General features: G+C 47.1%; 1 protein-coding gene across 1 annotated transcript in view; it reads left to right on the top strand.

Moving 5' to 3' along the window:
• Nucleotides 1-27,154, top strand: part of Sorl1 (sortilin related receptor 1) — a 151,969-nt gene that overhangs the window by 7,380 nt on the left and 117,435 nt on the right. Inside the window, exons 2-4 of the mRNA XM_021171441.3 lie at nucleotides 10,349-10,465; nucleotides 18,780-18,905; nucleotides 25,808-25,969. Coding sequence (XP_021027100.1) covers nucleotides 10,349-10,465; nucleotides 18,780-18,905; nucleotides 25,808-25,969 — 405 coding nt within the window. The remainder of the gene's footprint in view (nucleotides 1-10,348; nucleotides 10,466-18,779; nucleotides 18,906-25,807; nucleotides 25,970-27,154) is intronic.

Raw genomic sequence — 27,154 nt, 5'->3', positions numbered from 1 at the left:
TTCTGACAAACTCTTTAAACCGGAGTGCCTCTTCTCTTGTGCTGTGCTCATACTAACAGCCCAGGGCCACCCCAGCTGTGCTGAGGTGTGCAGAGGTGTGCGGATCCCGAGAGTCCTATGTAGCTGTTAGCAGTGAGGCAGCCTCTTTGTCCCCGTCCTCTACTTCCTGTATTCTTACTGACTTACCCCAGTGGACCTGGCTCTGTCTTCCATCCCTTCCACCCTTCAGGCTGGCACCAAGACAAACAATAGAGGTGTGTGGTCTCCACCACTGTACTGAAGCCCCCCTCCTTGCTGGCTGGCCCTTTAACTTAGCATGCCATTGCTGTTGCTGCCGCGGCTGCAGGCTCTTGGCTTGGAAAATCGGGACCCTTCAGGATGATTTATCTCCAGGCCCCTGAATTAGATTAAAAACACAGCTAGGAATTCTCAGAAAGGCAGGCTGATGTGATTATATCCCCAATCTGAGTGGCAGACGAGGGCAATAAAAAGACGTAGGATATCAAATGCGTTTTGTGCCATGTAGAGACCAATGTATGAGTCTACCCCTCCCTTAAAAAAAAAAAAAAAAAAAAAAACGAAAACAAAACCAAAACAAAATACCCAAAGAGGACTATAAGGGCTTTGTTTATTTTGAAAGAAGACTTATCTGTGGTCTGGGGAGCTTGCCCCTCACTGCTGACTAAAGAGAGGCCTGGGGAGGGTGGCTAGAGTCATTGTTATGTGGAGTAAGTGGGTAAGAGCCAGTGAGCGTCATAGGACTCTAAATGTGCTTCATCTTTCATCCCCCCTTGTAAGCTGAGGGATGGTGTCCTGCTAACACACACACACACACACACACACACACACACACACACACACACGAGAGAAACAATATGTGCACATGCACACACACATACTATACACACATAAACATAAAACACACACACAAACATACAGACATGTATACATGCATACACAATCTCACACATACAACAGACACACGAGAAACACATACATGCACACATATGTATATGCACACACATATACATAAAACACACACACTATACATAAAACACTCACACAAAGCACACAGACATGTGTACATACACACACACACACAATCTCACACATACAACATATGCACACTATCAGAAGCCACTTGGGAAAGAAATTGGCTCAGACTCTGTCATCCTGGATGCTTGTTGGGCCTGGACCCCATGGAACCTTGTTTGTCTGTTTACTGAGATGTCCGTGGTAGTTGAAGCGTGATAATCCCGAGACCTAGGAAGATCAAAACTGACCTCCTGGATCCAGGTCAAGGATCTTAGAAGAAGGGGCCCTTGATTCTAGGTAGTTGGGACAGAGTGGAACTAGGTAAGCTATCTGGAGGCTGAGACTGAAGGAATTTAAATATTTGAGACCTGTGCCCAATTAATTGAGTAACATGACACCATACCTAAAATTTACCTCATCTGTACATATTTAGTTCCCTGGAAGTCCCACACTGAGTAGTTATAAAAATATATCTTGCAGTTAACTGTGCACGGGGTTTGCTGGAGCTGGCGAGGAGTGCCAGGGTGGAGATGACAGGGTTACTGCAGAGACCAAGCAGGAGAAGAAGTATTAGGTGAAAGTTGGGGAGAGGTGAATAGGCTGTTAAAACAGAGTTAGAGAGTTAGGCAAGCAGAAGAGAGGTGTGGCCAGCTCCTGTCACCAGGTTGAGCCTCTGGTCGATCCCAGGCCATTTCCTGTTACTGAGAATTTGGTCTTCCTTGGCTTTGGGGGGTTGAGCTGCCTGTACCCTCTGGATTAGTTGTCTCATTTTTGTTTCTTTCTCAGTGTGGAAAGGCAGCTGGCAATGAGGTCTCAGCGTCTTCTGCTCTGGGAGGACAGGTTTAAATGCTGTGCCTTTGGGGTGTGGGCCTTGTTAGGGAGTAGTGTCACCTCGGTAGTGACAACTTGGGACTTGGACTTTGGGCCTCCCCAGCTTTCTGAGCCTTGTTTTCAAGCACAAGCCAGGTTTCCTGAAAGTGTTAATTGTCACTAGTTGAAAACGTTAGTGTAGTATGTGTTGTCTTATTATTTGACATACGCCATGTCTTACTCTTAGGTTCCAGGCCTAGTGATGCCGATGTTAAATTTGTATGTGGAGCCGTGCTGTAAAGAATGGCTGATTGGGGCAGAAAGTCATTGTGATGAGAAAATAAGTGACACTTTTGGATGTCAAGGTTTACGAAACACATCCTTGGTTTATATCTTGTTTGCTTCTTGCAACAGCCCTGCGGACTTGGAAAGAGTTCCTGCTCCTCTCCGTTCCCAGATGAATATCCTGTAGCTCAGACAGAGAAGCGACTTTCCCCAGGTTAGACAGCTAGTGAATTGTGAAGATGAAGACCCAAGCTGAGCTTCTGATTTGTTTCAAATTTATGTGACACCACTGTCTCTTATGCATAAAACATAGGGGGGGTCCTCTTGGGTAGAGAATCACAGCTTGCTTTTTAGTTCCCGTCCCTGTCCCCTGCTCCCTTCCTTTCCTCCCCCTCCCTCCCTCTCTCCCTCCTTTCCTCCCTCTCTCCCTCTTTCCTCCCCTCTTTCCCTCCTTCCTTTCCCTTCCTTTCCTCCCTCTTTCTTTCTTTCTTTCTTTCTTTCTTTCTTTCTTTCTTTCTTTCTTTCTTTCTTTCTTTCTTTCTTTCTCTTTCCTCTCTTTCCACTCTTTCCTCTCTTTCTCTCTCTCTCTTTCCCTTCCTTCCTTCCTTCCTTCCTTCCTTCCTTCCTTCCTTCCTTCCCTGTGTAATCCTTTAGTCTCCTTCCCCTAAGCCCCAGAGTTCTCATATAATCCCCTCTTCTCCTAGGCTATTCTGGCTATGCTCCTGTTTTTAACTTTTTCAACGATGGTAGATTTTAGGGCTCTTCCAATCTGAGTCTCATTCTTCCCTAGGTTTGTGTGCCTCTCCTTCTGTCGCAGCCTTCCACCCCTAACTGCTCCCTCTCCATCTTTGGTTTTATTAGCTCATCCAGGAAGTGCTATTGTCCTTTCCACGTGAAGTCACGGCCTCTGTTTGACAACTGGAGTTTAACCACTCATTAAATTTGTTACTTGGTGTTTCTTCCTCTACTAATTTGAGAGAAACGAGGCAAGGCAGAGAAGTCTGGTGCTTTCCTAACACCTAGCATAGCATCTGGATTACAGTAAATGCTCAATAAACATTTATTGAATGAGCGAAGTAAGCAGCTATTTATAGCAAAGCTGTGGGAGCCAAATAGGAGAGTTTGGGGAAAGTGGGTGGCCTGGAACCCCGCTGCAGGTAGTAGAAGTACCTTTGGGGGAAGTGGAAGCAGGGGAATTGATAGTTCAAGGTCAGCCTGAACTTCTCGGTAAGTTCCGGTGCAGCTTGGGTTACACAGCTAGACTCTTGTCTCTAAAGGAGTTCGTGCATGGCTTTGGGTTTTCTTGGGAAATCCTCACAGGAAGCAGGTGAGCCATGGCTTCTCTTGTACACTTTGGGGATGTTTACTGTGTTTGTATGCCTAGCACTGGAGATCCCAGGTCCCATCTCATGGCAGTAGGGAATGTTCCCTGTAAATCTCAGAGCAGAGCCTCTCTAGTCAGTAGTTGTTAGATGTTCTTTTGAGTTTCCTTCTGATTTTGATATTTCCTTTATTATCTTACCCACAAGTAAAGGAAGGGAAGGTTTCCCCCTCCCCCCAGCCCCCCAGGTTCATTGTCTGGTGACAGTGTTCACCTGGGGGGTGTGGCATATGACAGTGAATGACAGTTAGGGGTGATCATGCAAGCCAGTGAGAATGTGGTTATTGTTCTCCTGGTGTGGTAGGAGGAAAAGTCTTCCCTTACTCCCTCTTCTCTTCCCCCTCTATGCATCTCTTTGTCTGTGACAACCTCATAGCTCTGGTGAAGATGGTAGTGAAATGCCAGGTTTTAGTTCAAGGTCATTCTTTTGCTTCCTCATCTATACAATGCGCAGCATGACTTTGTCAGCTAAGTGGTTAGTGAGTTCTGTGAGTCCAGGTTGCATCTTGAGCCAACTCCAAGGTCAAGTGAGTGAGTGTGCTGACCGCACAGACAGGCCTGTCTTCAGGGAGCACTCAGATGCTGGAGTTCAGTTCTCCTGAGGTAGGAAGTCCAGGGAGTGTAATGAGCTTTCTAAATATAGTAGAGACTTGGTCTGGAAAGGGGACACTGGGAGCTGATTTGCATGCCTCACATTTAGGTCACCTGGTTGGAAAAAACCTTGTTGTTGGACATGGGCAGTCCATCTTTGATTTTGGAGGTTCCTGTGGTATCAGGTACTTGGGGGTGCTGACTCAATCCTCAGAATTGAAGGATAAGGGTGTTTATTTTATATCTCTGTTGATTTAAAACAGCAACAACAACAACAACTACCACTTCTTTGTATTTCATAGCCAGTGAGGCAGAGAACTGAACCAGGCTGCCTTGTTTGTAACACCTCGAGGTCTGTTCTAGAAACAAGCATGCAGGAGGCATGATGATGTCTAGCTGGGGGTGTCTAGGGCATCTTCAGCTCTGTGTTTGGCCAATGTGAAGGAGGTAATAGTAGAAGAAATGAGTGAAGAGAGGTGGGACCCATTCCAGGAAGGGCTTCCATCTTCTCGAATAAGGATCCAAGACCGTAATGAGTTTGGTGGCTTTCTTGACAATCCCTCAGCCTGTCTTCAGACCTGCAACCCTGTTTTCTCCCAGAAGTCCTTGGTATGCTCGCAGAGGTAAGACATGATTAAAGACCCGCAGGGTGCCTGGCATCCAGCAGACCTCAGTGTGCACTTCATGGCGGTGCGCAGCTCTTCCTTCATATGCTTAGCAATTTATTTCCTCCCTTCTATTTATAACAGCTCAGAGCCCAAGGAATGGACAGCAGAAGATTCTCTTCTGCCCTGCTGCCCGCTCCCCCTCAGCCTCCCAATAATAAGAATCAGATCTTCATACCTCTAGGATACTCCTTCACATCCCTTGGGTCCCTAGGGCATGCAGGGGGACTGAGAGATGGCCAGAGCGGGTGGTGATGTTTGATAAAGACTTTGAGCTATGCCAAGGAGTGGGTGATTGCTGAGAGCCTGCAGTAGCTAATATTCAGGAGTTGAGCCTGTAAGCCTGTGACTCGCTCCAGCTGGGGACCACAAGGTTGATGTGTGTGCTGTGACGATGTAGATGCTGTTTACAGCGCTTTGAAGTATTGCTTTGGCCAGAGATCCTGTCCCCAGCCGGTCTCCATTATGACTCCTTTGAGCTGCATATTTTGGTAGCATCGGGGTCACTGTGAGCTGAAAGGAAATAAGTACTTCTTACAAGTAGGAGCTCCTAGGTATTGGATCTGCACTTGAGAAGTGTGTTCTACCCGGGTCATAGAAATGCTTTTTAAAATGGGGCGGCATTTACATAACAGCCATTGAGAATCCAGTGGCATTTGGAATGTCCGTGCATTGTGCATTGTGTATCTATTTTCTGTGTCTGCGTCCATGACATTCTCTACATCCTAAAGAAAACCAGTTCTTCCCTCCTCTCCTCCTCCTCAGCCTCCTGGCTGCCCCTCATCTGCTTTCTGTCCTTGTGGATTTCCCTGCCCAGGATATTTTATATAAACTGAGTCATACAGCATGTGACCTTTTGTGCCTGGCACATTGTAGTAAAGCAATGAGTTAGCATTGCATAGAGCCTTCATTAACAACCATGGCAGCTCCCCGGCAAAGACCATGCTGATTTCTCTTCAGCCCACCAACACAGTGTTTTCTTCGCTTCTCACGACCTGGAAGCAAGAGAACAGACCAGATTCATCATCTCCCAAATGAGCTAGAGACTTCTATGTGTTTTTTAAATGCTCATTCATGGGTTACCTTCCGAGGGCCTCCGAATGGAGGAGTTTGCAGGGCTTCTGATCTTGGGCAGCAGATCTCTTGGTCTCTGTTTTTTAACCAGGTGAATTCTGGGATACTGATCCTGGGCCCCATGGCTTCTAGGGTTTTGCTTATGGACCAGGCGACCTCTGGTTTTGAAGCCAGAGTGAGTAACCTCTAGAGGTCTGAGCCTAAAGGAGTTACCTCCAGGGCTTTCATCCTAGACCAGGTGGCCTCTTGGGGTTCTCTTAAATCCCTCGCCTGTGAGCCTACCAGAGGTCTGACAGGCCTATAGATTTAGTTTGTCATCTAAGATGGAGTTTTATTCAGAGATCCCTATAGCATGCAATCACATCCCCCCCACCCCCAGCAGAGGCACTCGGCCTCTCCCTGTTGCCTTTACAGGCCTCAATTAATTGCATCTCATTTATCAGGCTCCAGCTATGCCCTGTGAGCCAGAGACAAGAGAAGGAAGGTTGTTCACACCCCGGGGTTATGGTTATGACTGACTACACATCAAGGTTATGTTCCCGGAAAAGTCACACTCCCACCTTCTCCCGCCCACTGGCAGACCGGTGTCTCCTAGATCAGCCTGTGGAACTAAGTGGGAGAGGCTGGTGGAACCAGTCTGCAAGCCTGCAGCTGCTGTAGAGGGCAGGTGATCGGGAGAGCTGGCAGTGGAGCCGGGCAAAGGACCCAAACACACTAGAAATCACCAAGGGGATCAAGCCACAGGAATCTATGCTTTCTCGATGCTGTGGGCTGCCCTGGGGGCTGTTGGCTTCTCGGTCATAGTCCCCTGGGGACTGCATCCTGCCTTTTCCTGTAGTTCGGCTATGGACAGGAGGAAAATAGACTGCATGTCATGATCTTAATAAAATTTATGGTGTGCTGACCTTCCTCTCCTGGCTCCCTTGACTGTCCTTGGGGTGCATCGATTCCTGCTACTGATTTGGGTCCTGTGCTTTGGGGGTGGGGGGATGGGCACCTGGGCTGCCTTGAAGATTAGTGGTGACTCACCAGGGAGGTATTCTCATGACTGGATATGCTTGACATCTCTGCCAAGGCAAGGAACTGAACTGTTTGTGTGAGTGCCTGGTGACCCTTGGACAAGCCTTTGCTTGTCAGGGAGCCTTCTCTTTCACTTTGCTGGGCTGCCCTTTTCCAGTCTGCTCTTAGGGATAAAGGGGACATCAGATAGAAAGGGCTTTAAAAAAAAAAAAAAAGGTGTTCCACTGAGCTTGCTCCTCCCCTCAGAGGCTCTCTTTATAAGAATACCCTGGAATATTTTGATGCCTCTCTTGTGTGCCCATTTTATCCCTCACCCCTTAGGATCAGTTAACGAAACCTATGCTCTCTGCTACAAAGACCCCCAGCAAGTGTTGTCAGACCTCCTCCCCACTCTGATCCTGTAATACTTTGTAGCCTGTTCAAAGTGTCCTCTGATTGTTAACCTGTCAGAGGGAGGGCTCCGCCCCACTTTTGAGGATGGCCAGGTTGAATACAGGTGGGCCTTTTCATCTCTGACCTCTTGTGAACTTCCGGTGATTCTCCTAGGTTCCTAACCCCTTTCTGAGTGTCACTTACATAGGTGTCTTGTTTGTTCCTAGGGTGCAGATGGTTTTGTAGGCGAGAGAGGGTTTTAGCCTGAGTGAGTGTCTGAGGTGTCTGAGGTGTTGGTGGGCTTCTGATCCAGCAGTATTTCCAGTTTTTTCCTGGAAGCCTAGGTTGGAAGGGAGGGGAAGGGAAAGAAAGTAACAGTAAAGTTTGACTCTTGGGGGCGGGAGGAGGTGAGGGAGTCCCTTAGCTGGTTTTATTATTATTTTTTGAGTTAAATAATTTATTTGTTTTTGATTTCCATGTTTCTGTTGATGCTTGCCTGGACTTATCTACTGGTAATGAGAATGAATATATATATATTCATTATATATATATATATATATATATATATATACATACACATAATCTCTTTTTATTTATTTGAAGCCATCTCTCTTCAGGTAGTTTTTAGTATTTGATTCTTGGATCAAATTAGATGCAGGTGCCTCAAACCCAAAGCAGGGCCTTTGTAGATTAGTTAGCTTCTTGGTGGGGCTGGCTGCCAAGTTTGTGGCCCAGGTGTTTTTCTTTTCCCTTGTGACATCTGAGAGCACCCCTACGGAGTGGGTGGGGAGACACAAGGGTGGAGGAAGAAGGGAAAGGAAGAGGGTGGAGCTGTGAAGAGGGGCAGGTTTTCTGCTAGAGCTCTGCAGAGAGAAGTGTGGGCCCACTCAACTTGAACTTGTCCTTAGTTCTAGAGCGGTGCTGGGGCCGGGCAGGTGAGCTCTCTGGCTTCAGAGGCAGGCTCTGAGTCCCTAAAGCTCCGCCTCCAAGCCTGTGGGTTTGAGATGACTCAGGAGGCTGGCAGCAGACTAGGCTTATTTCAGACAACTCTGCAGGAGCTCTGGGTTTGGGGAGGCCTTGTCCAGCTTCTCAGTGATGCACCAGAGCTTGTCGGTGTCCCTACAGGTTGAGTAGAGCTCAAGTGTTCTGGAAAGTGAGTCATCTTGGAGCTGATGTCTGTCAGTGCATGGCAACTAAGTCGAGAACGCTTGCGCTCAGAGTGGTAGCCACAGCCACAATAGGGAAAGGAGAAAAGGCCACACAGCTAGGCCCATGAGGCAAGATCGAGCTGAAGGAACAAAGGGCTCTTTATTCCCCTTATAGCTTTCCTCAGTTTCTACAGACAGACGCTGAAAGCTTTCTAGCTTCAGGATAGCTCTCAATTCTAATCAGTTCAGAGGGAGTGTTCTTGATCAGCGGCAGGCCTATCAATCAGGAACCCAGGCTCTTTCTACCCTGTTTCTCTGCTTGCATCTGGGCCATTAGGATCCGGAGTTGCCACCTGTGGATGGGGAAAGAAAACAGAACTGTGCATGGTCCAGGGTAGAGTGGTCCTGTGGATCATCTCTTCAAGTCTTCTGTCTAGAGCTCTGTTTCTGGGATACACCTTTGCTGTCTCAGGCTGGGGAAGAAGAGTCTAATGGTGATTTCAGAAAGTACATCAAGAGAGTAGGTGGTCAAGCTGCAACATGGTGGCTTATCCACAGAAATGGCTACCTAGTCCTTGGTTGGTTGGCTTATATATTCTGTTTTTATTTTGCTGGTTTACAAAATTGCAAGTCTGGGGACTTCTGTTAGCAGTAGTCTAAAAGGCTACCTCTGTTCAGATCTGAGAAAGGTTTCCTCATTTGAAACATTAAAAGGAAAATAAATGAAAAGGTCATGTGACACATTGTTATCTCTTTTAGCACTGAGGCTGAGGCAGGAGGATCATGATCACTAAGGCTACCTAATGAGACCCTGTCTTAAACAAATAACAAGAAAAAGTAGAGAGACCGCATAAGGCAGCCTTCCTTTCGCCTCTCATGCTTAGCTGACGTGGAACAGTGATGTCTCCCCGCCACGAAACACTGGTTTAGCATGAAGCTCAAAAAGCATGTGACCTTTTAGCCTGTAAAATTTTGAAAAATACTTTAAATTGTTTTTTAATTGGCACACCACTGGCCCGTGTTCCCGAGGTACAGTGTGAAGCTGTTTCAGGGTGTGTGTGATAGAGATAACTGGTACATTTAGGTAACGGTCGGGGAACAAAGAGACAGGCACCCCAGTCAGAGTCAGCGTGGAGACTACTTAAAAACTCCTCCATTTTTGAATACAATTAGCCGGGCGTGGTGGCTTGTTGCCAATGATAGCCATCCTACCATGCTGCAGACCATCTGGTTTTTCCCGCTGATGGGTGAGATGGCTCAGGAGGTAAAGGTGCTTGTGGCCAAGACAGATAACCTACATTCAGTTCCAGGAACCATGTGGTTGAAGGGAGAGGCCTGACTCCAAGGAAGTTGTCCTGTTCTCTGAGCTCCACACATGCTCTGTAGTGTGTTCATGTGTGTGCATGCATGCATGTGTGCATGCATGCGTGTGTGCATGTGTGCATGTGTGTGTGTGTGCACGTGCTTGCTAAATATGTGTAAATATAAATTTTAAAAAAAGACCAGCTCTTCCTTCCATTCCTTGCCCATCCTCAACTAGCTCGCTCTCTCCCATCCCACGATTTCAAGCCTATGGAGAATTTCGTTTTGAACAAACAGGACATTTCAGTGATTAGTTTACAGTCTTACAGGTGCACATCACACACACAGAGTAAAGATCAGTGTAGCTGGGGACTGACGTCAACAACAATGAAACAAAGCAAAGGAGTCCCTTGGGCAGTGCTATCCTGGGAAGATTTTCTGCAGTCTGGTTAAATCCACAGGGTCACCGATTGTAAAAGCGGTTGGTGTTTCTTCCTGGGGAAGGTGCTAATGGTAGAACTTGCAGGGCAGTGAGAAGAGTCTACCCTGACCCCCACACTTCCCATCTCAGAGTCTGAGTGACAGAGGAGGACTAAGAGACCTGATTTGGAATGTGTGTGGCTGTCAGTCACTGTGGGTCTTGATTTCCTTTTGGTCTCTTTCAGGTCAGTCTGAATGACTCCCACAATCAGATGGTGGTGCACTGGGCCGGAGAGAAAAGCAACGTGATCGTGGCATTAGCCCGAGACAGCCTGGCGTTGGCAAAGCCCAAGAGCAGCGATGTAAGTATCTGTGTGGCTCTGGGTCCTCCTAGTGACATCCCCCTTCTGATCTAATAGGTTGTCATGTCAGAAAAAAAAAAATAGTGGATAGTTAGGGATGGATGGTAAGGACGATACATCAGTGAAGAGATATGGAAAGTAATGCGTGCCTCCCTCGTGTACTGCACACAGAGTGGAGGCATCCAAGGAGATGTGTGCAGTGTTGGGTGACTTTGTGACGTCATAGGTAGTCTGCCTTGATAGGTCCAAAGCTCACAGGTGGTCTGCACTCATAGCTCTACTAAGTGCCAAAGAGCACTCCAGGGCTGAGTTGACTTGGAGCTGGTCCAGATCAAGTTAAACTGTTTTTTTTTTCCATATGCCAACAAGATTGATGAGCTATTGACAGATGATATCTCTTTCTTCTTTACTCATCATATACTATCCCTTTATCTGCATGTATATCCATGCTCTCTCTATATCTCCTATGGATCTGTCTGTCAGTCATCTATCTTGTATCATCTATCTCTCTATCTTCTATCATCCTATCTATCTATCTATCTATCCATCCATCCATCTATCTAATCTATCATCTGTCTGTCCATATATCTAGCAACATCTCTATGTATATTTATCATCTATCTGTCTGATCTATCATCTATCTATCTATCTATCTATCTATCTATCTATCTATCTATCTATCTATCTACCCATCTATCTATCAATCAATCTATCTATCTATCTATCTATCTATCTATCTATCTATCTATCTATGTATCATCTATCAGGTTTGTTTGTTTGGTTGGTTACAGGGTCTCACTCTCTAGCATACTCCATAGCTTCTTTGGCCGTCTTGCGGCTGGCCTTGAACTTCACAGTCCTCCAGTCTCAGCCTCTCTAGTGCTGGGTTGCTGAGCCGGAGCCACCATGTCTGCCTGACACAAATTCTCTTAATTTTTAATTTCCACTGTTTCTGTTGATGATGATGATGTTTTGGTTAGATGATTTGAAGAAACAAGTTTACAAGCTGAGAAGCCTGCGCAAGAGCCCCAGATCCAGGATGGGGATGGAGCCAGGAAGCTACCTCCAAGGGTGTTTGTTTGTTTGTTTGGTTGGTTGGTTTTGTTTTCTTCTGAGACAGGGTCTCACTATGCAGCCCTGGTTAGTCCGCAGCTTTCTATGCAGACCAGGTTGGCCTTGGATAGGCCATTTCTGCACCTTTAAAAAGAGACACAGGCTCAAGAAACATTGTCTGTCTCTTGATTTCAGTGTGGTGTCTGGTGCTTGGTGAGTGGTAGAGAGAGAGGCATTAAGAAGCAGCAGAAATACTTCTCAGGGCCGTGCTGAAATAAGTCTTAGGATGTGGGAGCCATGCAGGTTACTGGCCCAGTACAGCCAGATCTGATTTTTCAGCACAAGGCCATATAGGTCATTGGTTTTATTCTCTGGTATTGTGGATAAAATCTAGGGTCTAGCACATGCTAGGCAACCTCTTTGCCACTGAGCTTTCAACCCCAGCCCAGAAGTCTTTTTTTGTGAAAAACTGCTAAGTCTTACCAGTGGGCAGATAAAGTGTATTACCTAGGCCAAGTAAAAAGGTAGGGTCAGAGCTGGTCTTTGGCTCCCAAGTCTATGGTCCAGGCTTCTACTTGTGGGCAAAGCAATTGCTCTGCTTTTGGCTGGGTGTCTACCTTCTTCACAAGGGTGACCTTGTACCTAGAACATGCTGTAGACCTTCTATTGTATGCATTCTGGCTAGAGCTTTCTATACTCTTGCTTTAAAGGTGCTTTTGTGATTCGTGCATGTGCGTTTGGGGTCTGAGAGCTCCCTGTCTGTGTATCTGCTGTCTGGGTTGGGTATATTCAGAGTTAGTCTCAGGATGTTTTCTAGAGAAGTTGATTAGGGTGGCCACAGTCAGGGATGCTTACAGAAGGGCTGCCCATCAGCTGCAGGCTGCCTAGAGAGCATTCTGAGCCATGGAGTATGAGATAATGCAGATAATGGCTAGTCTGGTTGTTTTGCTCTTGACAAGGCTGGGCTTGTTTCGGGCAACAACTTAGACCAATTTATATATAAATATGTTCAAGGTTTGCAAGCAGTAGCTGTGGTCGCACGTGGGTGGCTGTGTATGAATGCCTGCTGGCTGGCGATGCTCTGTAGGTACCTGTGTATACATTTAGTCTAGTACCTTTTAATAGGAGCTTCTTCTAGGCACCAAAGCCAGCTCTATGCTATTCTGAGAAACCTTCAGGGTATTTTATGCATGAAAAATAATCTCTTTCCTATAAACAATTTGTCGTTGTTTACCTATTTTAGCTGAACATATTTAAGCATTTTTTAATATTTTTGTTGGACATGCAAAGGGACTTAGGGCACAAATGAATTCACCACGGGTCATTCAACATGTCAGTGTGGGGAGTGGGGTGGAACATCATGAAAATGGAGGTCCTATCATGGATTTGTCTTAGAATCACCAGAAAGACCCATTTTTTTGTGCCAAGCACTGAAAGGTCACATCTTAGACCCTCTCAGTCTTGAGTGAACCGGGAGTGTTGACCACCCACATATCACTAGCCTGTCCAACTCAGCTCTTATTTTGTGGAAATGTTTATGTGTTTTGAAGAACTTATTGAAGTCATTATTCTACAGTGACATATGAGAGAAGATTAAATGGAAAGGAAACTTAATGTCCGGAGTTAATAAGTAGAGATGGCAGAATGTTCTTCTGTCCGTGTACAAACTGCATTAAAGAGTTGGCTGCCAAAGCCGAAATGTTCGGATGTGAAAAGTTAGTGCAAAAATAAATGGTGACTCAGAGGCCGAGTCGGTGGCACTGGCAAGGGAGCATCCAAATGTTCCTTAAAGAGGACTGGAAGCATGGATCAGAAATGCCCCTTCTGGGGGGATAGAGCTTGTGTGGAGATAAGGCCTGCCTGAAGGGCCGAGAATGGCTGAGGTCAGGAGTACTCTGTATGTAAACAAGGCTGGGCCTGGACACTGGGATCCCAGATGGCTGACTTATAAGCAAAAGCCAAACCAAACCAAACCACCCGTCGTCAGTAATCATTAGCCGAGGGTGGTCTCCTGCAAAGGTGATCTGTTCCTGCAATGAGCAGAAGAACTACAACATAGGATGCGCTTCAGCCGGCCTCTGCCCAGTTCTTTACTTTTGCTTTCTGGTGATGCGTTTCAGAAAGTACTTGTGCACTGCTGTAATAGGTAATGATGCTAGCACTCAAGGGGCTGAGGCAGGGGGATTGTGAGTTCAAGCCTAACCTGGGCTACAGAGTGAGTTCCTATTCGAAAAACAAATACAGTACCTCCCAGTCCCAATAACAAATAATCAACCAACTACCAGCAGGCACAAGGGAGTACTCAGGTGCAATGTTCAAAATGCTACCTAGGGACAGTATCCACCAGAGGGTCAGAATCAACCGAGATGCTATGAATAGTCAGACTCATTCTTCTTGGACCAGTGTGATATGATGATTGGTTTCTTCCCGGACCAACTGGGTGGCAGAACTCCCATCCTTGCTGATGGAACATAGAGCATCTGAAATCAGAATGCTTGGGCTGGAACCCTGGCTCTGCCATTTATGATCTGACTTTGAGCCAAGCAATTTACATTATCCTCGTCTTACAGGTTTTTTTTTTTTGTTGTTGTTGTTGTTGTTACTATGACAAAATACTTGAGACAATCTGTTTATAAGGAGAAAAGTTTATTTTGACTGACAGCTTTAGAGGTTCTAGTTCATGATCATTGATCCCACTGTATTCAGTTTTCTGGTTGGGATGCTGTGTGTACAGCCTAGTGCTACAGCTCAGTGTATGTAAAACAATTGCTTGGGGTGTACAAGGTTGTGGGGTTGATTTTCAGTATTGCAAGAACAAACAGCTCCCCTACTCCCAAGGGTTGGTGCCCTTGCTGGTTAGCTTTTTTTTTTTTTTTTTTTTTTCTAAACTTGACACAAGCTAGAGTCATTTGGCAAGAGGGAACCTCAATTGAGAAGAAAATACCATTGGATTGGCCTGTAGGTTACTCTGTGGGGCATTTTCTTGCTTAATAATTGATGTGGGAGAGCCCAGAACACTGTGAGTAGAGCCACCCTGGGCTAGGGAATCTGGATTGTATGAAAGGCATGCTGAGGGAGCCACGGGGAGCAAGCTAGTAAGCAATATCCTCCATGGCCTCTACATCAGCTCCTGCCTCCAGGTTCTTGCTTTGAATTCCGGCTTTGGCTTGTCCAGATGGTGAGCTGTAACCTCTAGGCCAACCAGGCCCATTCTTCCCTAATGAGTTACTCGTGGCCAATGTTTTTATCACAGCAACAGAAAGCAAATTAGAATGGGGATCAAATAGATTCTGTAGGTCATCCCCATGAGTGTTTGCTGGGAGCTGCTTAGAAATGCAGAGTTTTTTCATTTTTAAAATTTATGGCAATTTGTTTTTCATTTCTTTTTTTTTGTTTGTTTTTTTGTTTATTTTTCCCATGAGGATTTCCTCTCACATTGTAGTCCACGCTGGCCTGGGACTTACTATGTAGCTCAAGTTAGCCTTGAACTAACTCCTCCTTTCTTCTTTCCTTTCCCTCCCTAGTTCTGGGATTATAGGTGTGAGCTGCCAGGCCAGGTCTAGACTTCACTCAGAAACTGTCTTGGCCAGTGCCTTGTGTGGGCATTTGTTGTGCTCTCTAGGACTATAGTAGTGCTATAAAGGGCTTGGGAGAGTGCCAGGGGAGAGGATGCCTTCTGACATTTCAGTCTCCCCTCCCCTCCATTATCATTCTATAATTTTGAACTTCATCAAACACCATTCACTTCAAAGGATCATCTTTATGGATAAGGAAATGATCTGCTTGGGACCTTGGGGCAGTTTAGTAACCTTCCAGTGTTAGCTTTTTTCTCTTTTTCTTTAAGGAACAGTGTCATATTGAGGTCAGAGAGGGACGAATCAGTGGAGAACCCTGCATCTGTGAGAAAACAAACTATATAGGCAGCAGACAGCGAGCTCCGGGTGCCTGCTCAGGTTCACCTGATGATGACAGCAGGCAGTGAGACAGTAGCATCATGCTGTCCTGAGTGGAAGACAGTCCCAGATAGAATTTGTCCTCGGGGGTGCAGTACAGAAACTAAAAAGCCCCCATCTCACTTAGCACTACTCCAGCCCCCCAGAGGTCTTATGTGCCATCTGTGTGGAGGGACAAATGTACCTCAGCCCTGAGAATGCTCCTTGTCTGCCCAAGAGAAGGTAAAAAGTTACAAGGACAGGCTAAAAATAGCTTGTTTGAGTTGTTCCACCCAGACAAGGCAAGGCAGGTTGTTGAGTGGCCCGGGATTGGCTTCAGGGCTAGGGTTGGTTCTTGTCAACTTCCTCTTAACCTCTATTAAGTGTAAGACTCCGGAGACAGTCCAGTTTGTTTGCAGGTGTCTTGAGGCAGATGTTTTTCCTCCATATGCCCCGTGGCAGCCCCATTGTTGAGAATCTCAGGAAGTCTATGTGTTCTGCCTGCCTAGGTCTCTTCTCCCTTCTAGCTAGACTTCCTGACATTAGTATGGAGAAGGGGGGCATCACCATGAGGGTAACTTGCAGAGAGAAAAGACAAGCAAGCAGGCTAGGAACCTTTAGAGACTGGCAAAGCCATGCCAGTTACTGCCAGTGTGACCCTGGGCTAGTCCTTTGCAGCTGTGGTGCTTAGATTTTATTATCTCAAAATGAAACACTAACAGCAGATCGTCTGTGTGTCCGTGGATCGTCTGTGTGTCTGTGAGCTCTACCTCCGTGATTCTGCCACTTGTGAGCTGAACATGTGAGGGCAGAAGGTTGTATCCATTCTGAATACAGACAGAGTCCTCCCCCTCCCTTGTCATTGTTAAAACAATGCAGTACAAACAATAAGTATCCATTCACGTATTATAAGATATATATTATCTGAATTATGGTAAGCTGTTTAGCGATGGTTTCAAGTATGTGGGAGAATCTGCGTAGGTTTTATGCTATTTTGTGTCAGAGACTTGTGTGTCACCAGATTTTAGTATCCATGGGGACTCTGGAACCAATCCACGGCAGATACCGAGAGCCATCTTCTCCATGACTCACCAATTAATCCAGTTCACTCTCTTTGTTCATTGATTCTGCACATTCATTTACTCATTCTTTGGTTTATAGGCACATTTGTTCATTACCTAAGTCTTTGTTGACTAAGCTGTGTACACCAGCTACCCCGAAGCTACACAGAGGCAGAGGCCAAATGTGTGGGAGGGAATATTACACACTGAAAAAAATCCCTGCTTTGATGTAAACACAGGACCCCATTTGCACCTCTCACAGTGGATTATTGCCTCACAGGATATTGGAGTATGAAGGGGTCTTGCTCAGTTTCCTATTTAAGAAGCCATTAGTTTGCGTGGTATAGCTTCCCAACCTTTCAGGGATGCCCATGCTCATTCTTGGCAAGCAGAATGCAAGAAGGTTCCACCTGGTCTCTTGATGATAACTCAGGTTATCTGTGAACTATCATCGACCTGCTAGCTGGCCCTGTGCCAGCACCGTCCTGTGAACACCCACGTAGAGGCAGAGACACCCTGCCTCCTTTCACCTTGCCATGTATTAAACGGTAATGGCCCCTTGTTTCCTGCATCCAGCCTCCCATCCTTAAATGTACGTTCATGGCTTCATTAACAAGCAAGCATTCACGTGTTTACAGGCCCATCCTTGTCTGATGACCCTGTCTTTTGTGTCTCCCTGTGTCTGGCACCCAGCACTGGACTTGGCTTCTGTTAAACTCTCAAGGCTCATTTGTAGTTGAATCAAATGGGTGGGGATGACACTATAGTTTCTGGCTTGAGTCCAGCCAGACTTTCCTTGGAAATTGCCTGCTGTTTTCCTTTCATGCCTCCCTCAATTACCTTTCCCATAAGTAATTGAAAAAAAATAACACTGTGATATTCATCTGCCAGGTTTGTTTTTCATCCCTTGATTATATTAGTACCTCATAGCTCACAGACAGTAAAGTCTAGGTTACAGATACCCCACAGCTTCCATTTTACTCTTCATGACCTGAGATCATAGTGGTTTGAGATCACTAGTTCCAAGACAGGCAGCCTGGGTGAGGATCTCTCTCTCCTGGTTCTTTTTTTTTTTTTTAAATGTTTTTCTTTTAGATTTATTTCTATTATTTATTTATGTGAATGCCTATGCACGTGCAGGTACTAGAGGAGGCCGGAAGAGGACATTAGATCCCTGGAGCCAGAGTTGCAAGTGGTTGGTTGTGCGCTCTCTGATGTGGGTGCCGGGAACGGAACGCCATTCCTTTGGAAGAGCAGCAAGTGCTCTTGGCCACTGTGCCATCTCTTCAGCCCCCGCCCTGTTGACTTCCTCTGCTGTTACCTGGGCAAGTCCCCGATCTCACAAAACCCTATGGCGTTCTCTGGGCCATGACTTTGCAATTGCGCTCTCCAGGTTGGGTTGCTGTGCCGCTGACCCAAGCTCATCCCTGGGATGGGATCAGCATTGTTTCTGTGCACTGTGTGCAGATGACAGTTGTTCTGATGATGTGTCTCTGTGGTTACTGTACCATTAGAAGCCAGGAGGCAGTGGAAAAGCAAGTCGTCAGCAGGGTCCAGGATCTTGCTGCTTCTGCTGCTGTGGTCTCCCGTGTTACAGAGTTACAAAACACTGATGGGTGTTGATACTGATGGTGCATATGTGTATACGCTTGTGCTAGGGGGTATACATTCTAGACAACGCTGTATCTCTGTGCCTCCCCCTCCAGCCCGCTGGCATTGTAACCTCTGTGCATGTTTTATCACTCAGCATCTCCTCCCTCTCCACTCATGGAGGCCGTTGATGGGTTTCTCTCTTCAGGAATGCCAACTTCCTGGCTGATGGAGGAAGAATTCAATTGTCCTGATTACCTTTTGGGGACATATCAACAGATGCAAAAGCAAATTTCTGGGACAGAGTGCATTCTGTCTACATCTGGACTGGAACACACGGCAGGAGGAGGATGTTCTATTGACAGTGTTTGCCAAGTGATCCTGGGACCTCTGTAGTGAGAGAACTGCGTGGTCCAGGAGCAGGCGTGGCTGTAGCGTTCTCATGCTTTCTATTGCCCAGCCCATCCTAACTTTGAGGACAGTTACAGAAGTCACCTGCTTCTCCTTTGTAGGTCATGTGATGCTCATCAGAAGTTCGTGATATCAGGGCCTACCTAGGGGACCATGCTCTTTCAGGATCAGGAGTAGAAGCGAGCAAGCATGTGGACATCCAGTTAGAGGCTGCTCTGTTCAGCACTTCACTGACTCGTGTTCTTTCTCCCCTTTGGTGTGTTCCAGGTGTATGTGTCTTACGACTATGGAAAATCATTCAGTAAGATTTCAGAGAAGCTGAACTTTGGCGTGGGCAACAACAGCGAAGCTGTGATCTCCCAGTTCTACCACAGCCCTGCCGACAACAAGAGGGTAAGGAGGCTCTGTTTTCGGAGCAGTGCATTCTGGGAAGATGGCTGCACTGAAGGGGACTGGGCCACGGAGCCCTTTACTGTCTTTGCAGCACATATGGGTCACCAGCTACTGGTTTTCAGTCTGCTTTTGGGAGTTGGTGACAGAATACATTTCTCAAGGTGGATCTTTGCATAATCCGAGTGAGCACTTGGTCAGGCAGGATTTCTGGACAAACAAGGGCAGGTTTAACCACAGAAAGTCTGCCAACCAATAAATTGCCTGACTCACTGGTGGCTGGAGCGTTTCCTAGGTACACAGGGCTAATATGGGACTTCCAAGAGTAGATGCTGAACTGTTTCTTTTGTTGGCTTTATCAACATGCATCTCTCTCTCTCTCTCTCTCTCTCTCTCTCTCTCTCTCTCTATCTCTGTTTTCTTTCCCTCCTTGGGAACTTCTATGGATATAGAAAAGAAACTCTAAGAAGCAGGTATGGATTTGTCCATACCTCATACCTTCCCCATTTAGCACGCTCAGTTACCTTTCTATTTTGATCAGTAGCCCCAGGCATACACTGGGAGAAAGCATTGACCTTACTCTGGGCCACAGGCAGATGGAGCTGGCAGAGTGTGAAGGGAACCTGGCAGCCTACTAGGCTTTCCTGCCACTTGGTAACTCTTTGCTCTGGGAGTTATATTAGACCCCAGGTTTCTAGAGGTAGAGATTTCATGGCTTCTAGGAAATGTCCCATGGTAGAAAACAGCCTCAGCAATAAAAGCTTCCTGAGGTGAAGGGAGCTGCTGGCTTCTGCCTGTCCAGAAGGACCTGCTGGGCCAAGGCCACAGAGTCCTTCCAAGGCCTCGGTGTTGGTTTCTCAGGTTGCCTTGGGTCTTTTAGCAGAGGCTGCATTAAAAAGATTTAACAAGTCATGTGGTTGGTTGCCTGACCAATCAGAACAGACCTTCTCAAGAGGGAGCTGGGTCTGGGAGGGGCCTTTTAGTTGCTGGGTTTGTGAAGATGTCCTGTCATTCTCCCCCTCCCAGTCCTACCCCCTTCCCCTTCCCCACTTCCTGGGGGCCTGGCCACCCCTGTTTTAGGAGGAAGTGCTTGAGATGTTTCCAGGCAGTGACTTGTTAGTTATCAGCAGGGGCGTTACTGGTACCTGCTGGGTAAATAAACAGTCCTGCCTGGTGACCTCAGGGTAATGGCCAGTTAGCTGTACACTTCCCAAGGGGAAAGCGAGGAGAAATTGGAGGAACTGACGCTGGTCTTCACTTCACCTCCCGCCCCTACCTTATGATGAGTCAGGCTGGTCTTGAGGGCCCTAGAGGTGGGGAGTGGCCACCTTATTATGGGATTGTAAGAGGTGAGATGCTGTATCCGGGATGCTAAGGGCCTGGCTGCTGCTTCTGGATAGTTCTCTGATTATTACCAGAGTGCGCTTTGGTAATGATGATTGTCACCGCTAGGTCTCCACCCCATCTCACAGCTTGGGCTAAAGTCCTGGCCCTGAAGCCTCCTTCCCCACACCCTGGACTTTCCCCTGCTTTAGTACCAGCATGCCCCCTCCAGCTTAGGGTCCAAATGTAGGCAAGGTGACCTTCCTCCCCGTTTCTGATTAGACCACAGCTTGTAGACCACAAAGCTGAAGACAGGAAGGATGCTTTGTGTGCCTGTGAACTTCCTTAGAGCAGACAGAAGACCTGAGCTTTTGGAGCATCTGGTCTGCAGAAGGCGTAGAGCATCTGACATGATGGGCTAAGAGGGAAGCAGGGATACCTGAATGGTCACCTTAAAGAGACTTCAGCATTGCACAGAGAGGTGGGGACAGTGTGTTTATAGCTCAGGTGCATGGTGTGCACCTTAGATTTAGCATGGTGAACTGGCCGTGCATGCTCTGGAGCTGACAGGGATGAGAACTCAGAAAACAAAGCAGCTACCTTTCTGGAGAATAAAATGACAGTTGGAGGTGAGGCCTATAGCTGAGGATGGATGGAGGGAGGGAGGGAAGAAAGGACAGAGGAAGGCAGGCAGACTTTGCTGTAGCATGTCTACTTCCCCAGACAAAGCTGTCACACTCCCCAGATATCTCCGGAAGGACGTGATGACATTTACTGTACTGGTGGGGCTTCTTTTACCTTTGTCCCCTGCAAGGCAGATACTGCCCCCACCAAACTTAAACCACTTCCTGAGAAAAGCCACACAGGGCTGGGTGCCTTGGTGTTAAGAGTACAGTGCTGGGCCCAGGCTATGTAAGGATGCTTAATGGGGCTGTCAGTGTCTCATGTGGCTGCCAGCAGCAGCTATGGAAGGCTTGGACAGCAAGAAGCAACAATATGGAGGTGCTGTGGATTGGGAAAGAGGATCGTCTGTGCCTTTGCCTTGTGATGGAGACACAAAACATATATTCTGTTGTTGGTTAATTGGCCCTGCATGCTGCTCCTTGATCTGATGTTTAGGTCTGGCCATCCGGAAGCCCTCCTAGCCTTTGAGGCACCCATAGCCATGCAGGCAGTCACTCTCCATGTCTGAGTTCTTTGACAAGGGCCATGGAGACATGGTTGGCTTTTACAGTCTAACCTTAGCAGGAACGCAGATGAATCCAGTCCTTTTCCAGGCTGAGGGTGGATGTAGGGACATAGGAAACGGTTTGTTTCTCTTCTTTCCCTGCTTGCCTCCTCTGTGCTTCCAACTCACCATCATAACTGGGTTCCTGCATCAAAGCTGGAGAAAGTCCACTGTGTGGATAAATCCTGTAACCTACTGTCTTCAGTTAGGGTTTCTATGGCAGCCATGAGACACCATGACCAAAGCAACTTGTGGGAGAAAGGGTTTATCTTAGACACAGTTCCAAATAACAGAGCATCATCAAAAGCGGTAAGGGCAGGAACTCAAGTGGACCAGAAACCCGAAGGGAGGAGCTGATGCAGAGGCCATGGAGAGTGCTGCTTACTGGCTTGCTCCCATGGCTTGCTCAGCCAGCCTACTTTCTAATAGAGCCCTGGACCACCATCCCAGAGATGGAACCACCCACAGTAGTCTGGGCTCTCCTCCATCAATCACTAAATAAGAACTGCCCTTCAGGCTTACCTGTGGCCTCAATTAAGACTCCCTCCTCTCTGATGATCCCAATTTGTGACAAGTTGACATCGAACTATCCAGTACTCTCACTTTATCTTTGCAGAAGTACCTCTGGGACGCTAAGAGGTTGCAAACAGGCTGCTGAGGTTAGAGTAGGCAGAGATGCTTCTGAGATCTCAATTTAGGAAACAGTTAGTAGGTCAGGTCTGTTGGACAGTCCGTGTGGTTGGCCACCACAGATCCCACCAGCCAGGTGTTTAGAGACTTAAGACTCTTAAGGCTGTCTAAGACTTAAGGTAGAATATTCGGTTTGTGCCATGTGACATAGCATCAAGGTGTACGAGATGCTGTGGGTGGCGAGTGAAGCCTGTTTCTAAGTGGAACACGGGGATGATTTGAGGTGATAAGGCCCTCTGGGATGCTGAGGATTAAGAATGGGGCTTAGTGTAGACATCTGAGGTCAGTAGTGGGAGCAGAGTTGGTAGGGGCCTACACGTAGGAGGAAGGCGTTGGTGAAGAGACTCCGGGAAGCTGGCTTATGGCATCGGTGCAGGACACTCAGTATTGCCACCCTGTCTGCCATTTGGAAGTAGAAGGGATTGACTTTCACCTTGAGGACAGTGGGGAACACTGAGAGAATCTCTGAGTCTGGGAGTAGTGGGCAGGAACCTTTTGGGAAACGTGGCTCCTTCTAATAGGTGTGGTGAATTAGAGCAGAAAGAACAGAGAAAAATCTGAAAAATGAAGCATTAGTTCTCAGTGATGGGATTGGAAGGAAGAACCATGACACCTGGCTTTTTGTGTGGCTGCTGAGGATCCAGACTCAGTCCCCCATGCTTGAACAAGTACTTTGTTGACTGAGTCATCTTCCCATTCCCAGTCCTGAGAAGCCACCTCTTTAATGGCACCACCACTTAACATTGCCTCTCCAAGAGTCAAGCTTCTAATCTGTAAACCTGTAGAGGACCAACCACATCGGAACTGCAGCAAGCATTCAGTATCTAGTGTTAAAGGCAGGGTTGAGGCTGTGTGGAAGAATACTGCATTGGTAAAGGACATAAGACTCTAAGCAACCAAGCAGGGAGGTCGGGATGAGGAAGCTGCAGAGAACCGAAGTCCAAGGTTGTCATGGGAGGAGCATGGGGGCTGCAGAGGGGTGGAGCAGAAGGTACAAGGGGATGAGTCTCGGGGAAAACTGAGGAGCGTTCGAGGGGAAGAGGTGCATGCGTGAGTTAAAGCCCACAGTGAAATGCTTTGAGGTCAGGGGATGCTGCTTCTGGTTCGGAGAGCACTAAAGATTGATGGGCTGTTTAAAACTGGGCTCTGCAGCAGCTGGCTATGACTCTGCTCCTGCGTCATCTCGGGCATTTAGCTGCCACGAGCTTCGGTGTTCTCGTTATTAGAAGGGGGGGTGTGACAGAATGACCCAAAACACTGAGTCACTGTGAATGAGGAACAGTCTAAACAAGACATAGCCTGGGAAACTTCTACTTCCCTGCCTGTCACGGAGCAAGTGTTCTTCACAAACAACCAAACCCACCCACCCACCAACCAAAGAGAAACAAACAAAAATTAGCATATCATAATCAGTATGGTGTTTTACACTCACAAATGGATACTGTAGGAAGGCATGACACAGATTTCTGGAGCAATCCTTTCTGATCGAGAGCACCACCTTCCTTCTCAAGGAGCCAGGATGGTTTGGGAGCAGGGAGGCAGGCTATTTTTAGGGAAGACATCCATGGCCACGTTATGATGCTCTTGCTAGGATCATAATTGTTTTTATTGCGTTGAGTTTGCTTAGAGTAGTTCTTGCTTTCAAAACATTTACTACCTTTTTTTTTTTTTCTCAGATTTAATGAGGCTGCTGCCGAGTGTGAGATTTACATTAGATGCTGGGGCGGAAGTACAGGAGAGAGAACGCAGGAGGGACAGGCCAGGAAGAAGGAAGGAGGGACCTGGAGCAGGGCAGCTTCTCCTGTGCAGGCTGCTGAGAGGGATGTGAGGCTGGAAGCTCATGTGTCATGGAGGGAGATGTCCTTGGACTGATTCCCTTGCCTTGGCTGCCTTGTAGAATGTGAAGAACTGGTTGTGGGTGGTGCTGGGTCCCTTCTGCTCTGTCTCTGATTCATTGTCTGGTCCTTGGGGCCCCCGCTCTTGTTCTTCTGGGAGCACGCCTGTCCTTGCCACGCCCAGGTTCCTGTCTCAACTGAGTTTCCCTGGCTTCTTTCTTTCTTTTTCTTAGGCCTCTGAGCCTGTCATCAAACCTATATCATAGTACCTAACCCCCTACTTTGTACCCAAAGTCACATTAACCCCAGACCTACAGTGCTCTTTCCTTGTAGAATTATACCTTCTGTGCTGGTGAATTTTGGTCAACTTGACACTAACCAGAGTTGTTTGGTTAGAGGGAACCTCACCTGAGAATTTGCCTCTGTCAGACTGCCTATAGTCAAGTCTATGGAGGCATTTTCTTGATTATTAAGTTGATATGGAAGGGATCCAGCCGACTATGAGTGCTGCTACACCTAGGCAGTTGGTCTTGGGTTGTCTAAGAAAGCAAACTGAACAAGCCATGGGGAGCAAGCCAGATAGCAGCTTTCTTCCATGGTTCCTGCCTCTGCTCTTGCTTGAGTTTCTACCCTGACTCTCCTCAGCAATGAGCTATGATTGGGCCATACAAGCCAAATAAATCCTCCCCCCCAAGTTGGTTTTGGTCATTTTTTTTTACCATGGCAACAAAAAACACACTAATTTCCACCCACTCTTCAGTGACTACCTCTTCTACGTAGTAGCCTCTGATACCTGGGGCTGGACAGGCTCTCACAGTGGTCCATCTGTCTCACCGCTCACTTACCCTCCATCTGTGACGAGCCGTGGGCATGTCCATCTCTCACGTAGGCTCTGCCACCTAGGAAAGGATTCTGGACTGTGACATGACGGCAGCACACCTAGCATATAGCTGATGGAATCTGCAGTCTTCACACGTTAAATTATACAACCTTAGTCTGGTCTTCATGAAGTCTGGAGGTGGCAGCTGCCGCCATTCAAGTAGAACTTGTTTAAAGTCACTGACGTATGAAGAGGTAAAGCAAGGCCACGGCCCCTACTTCCCACAGCCAGTTTCAGCAGCGCAGTTGGTTCCTGGGGGTCATGCAGTCACCTGGCGTAAGAGCAAAGAGGAGGACCTCATCTTAGATGTAGAGACCTTAATGGTTTTCCTGGAAAGGCGTGATCTATGGTTGCTCAGAGGATGCATGGAGTGATGGCAGCCCCTATCTAGGTTCAGCTAATCTGATGGGCAGGACATCTGTGTTCTGGCTGCCAGTAGCCACCTTCTGACTGTAACCAAGTGGCTTGCCAGTGAACAAGAGTAGCCAAGTTGGCCAAGTCAATGGGAAGGAAAAAACAAAACAAAACAAAACAAAAACCAGAAAAGTTTGCCAGCCTCATGACCTGGCTAAACAGGCTTCCTTTGTAGTCTTACTGGCCTGACTCTGCAATCCTTTCTATATGGGTGTCACATGAGGGATAGAGTCAACCTCTGGTACTGGTCCACAGGCACTGCCCACCATTTTTTTTTTTTAATTAAAGATAGGTTCTAATATGTGCAAGGTAGGAACCTTCTCCATGAGTTATCTCCCTGCCCTGCCCCCATCCTAACCGAGCCTGGTTTGATGCATCCAGCATCTTTTGGTTGTCAGGAGCTGTAGAGGAAGAAGGTGAAGCCCTGTACTAACCATGCCCCCTGACCCAGGGTTACTTGCACATGGTTTGGGGACCTGTCAGGCGGCTCTGGTGTGCCAGACACTGCTCTGAGATTGCCTGTTCTGTCTTGCAGTACATCTTTGTGGATGCTTACGCCCAATACCTCTGGATCACGTTTGACTTCTGCAGCACTATCCATGGCTTCTCCATCCCATTCCGGGCGGCTGATCTCCTCCTCCATAGCAAGGCCTCCAACCTCCTCTTGGGCTTTGACAGGTCTCACCCCAACAAGCAGGTAAGAACCTTCTGGAACACAGACTGACGTGTGTGTGTGTGTGCATGTGTATGTATGTGTGTGTGTATGTGCATGTGTGTGTGTATGTATGTGTGTATGTGTGTGTGTATGTGCATTGTGTGTGTGTATGTATGTGTGTGTATATATGTGAGTATGTGTGTATGTGCATTGTGTGTGTGTATGTATGTGTGTATGTGTGTATGTATGTGTGTATGTGTGTGTATGTGCATTGTGTGTGTGTATGTATGTGTGTATGTGTGTGTATGTGCATTGTGTGTGTATGTATGTGTGCATGTGCGCATGTGTGTTTGTGCATGTACACATGTGTTTCTTTTGAAATCCTCTGCTCTGCTTGGGTGGATTACATGTCCTTTTCATGACCTCACCTCCTCCCTCCTCTTCGCTCAGGCTTAGCCTTCGTAGCTACTATTTCACTTACCACAGCTAAGGAAAAGTATACTCCTCTTGGCACTCTCTCTCTCTATGTCCCTGCCAGCACCCAGTGCCCAACACTTGGCAGGTCCTGTGACTTCAGCCCTAGGCAGGCCTTCCTTGCTGTATATGCATCTTTGCAAGCCTGTGGGTAAGTTGAGGCTCAGACATTTGGTTAGAGAGAGTCACGTGAGAAGTCTAGAGCCTGAGCTCTTTTGTGGCTTCTGGGCATACTCCTGTTTGACTTTTCTGTTCTGTGCTGCCTTGATTTGGTTTGACTTTTGACAAACTGGGATTGGACCCAGGCCCTCATGCCTCTCGCTCATCTTTATCTTGGCCCCACCTTAAGCACACAGCACTTGCATTTGAAGTTATTATAAATGTTAATAGCATATTGAACGCTAATAGTCTTCCTCTGTATTTGTGCCTGCCCATGAGTTCTAAAGTGAATGATGTCTATTTCCCATTGTGAATCAAGTTTGAAGGAAACTAACAGGGGAGAGCCTGTGGGGGATTTCTGTCTCAAGGCTCCAATGTGTCTTGTTGCATAAACCTGTGAACTCTTCAGGTTCTGTATAAGTTCTGGCTGGGAAGGCTTGAATGCTTTTGCTCAGAAGAGCCTTGAAACAGTTCTTTTGCTCTGTGGTTGTTTAACCAAAACACAGATCTGTTTACCGTTGCAAGCCTTAGGGAGTAACCTAAGCTTAGAGGCAGGGTCAGTTTACCAGTAGAGGTGGACAATTGTTAGGTTTG

Source organism: Mus caroli, unplaced genomic scaffold, assembly GCF_978045245.1.
Source record: "Mus caroli unplaced genomic scaffold, Mus_caroli_1 scaffold_11, whole genome shotgun sequence".
NCBI lineage: Eukaryota > Metazoa > Chordata > Mammalia > Rodentia > Muridae > Mus > Mus caroli.
The sequence above is the reverse complement of the archived record's forward strand: the minus strand, read 5'-3'. Positions and strand labels throughout refer to the sequence as shown.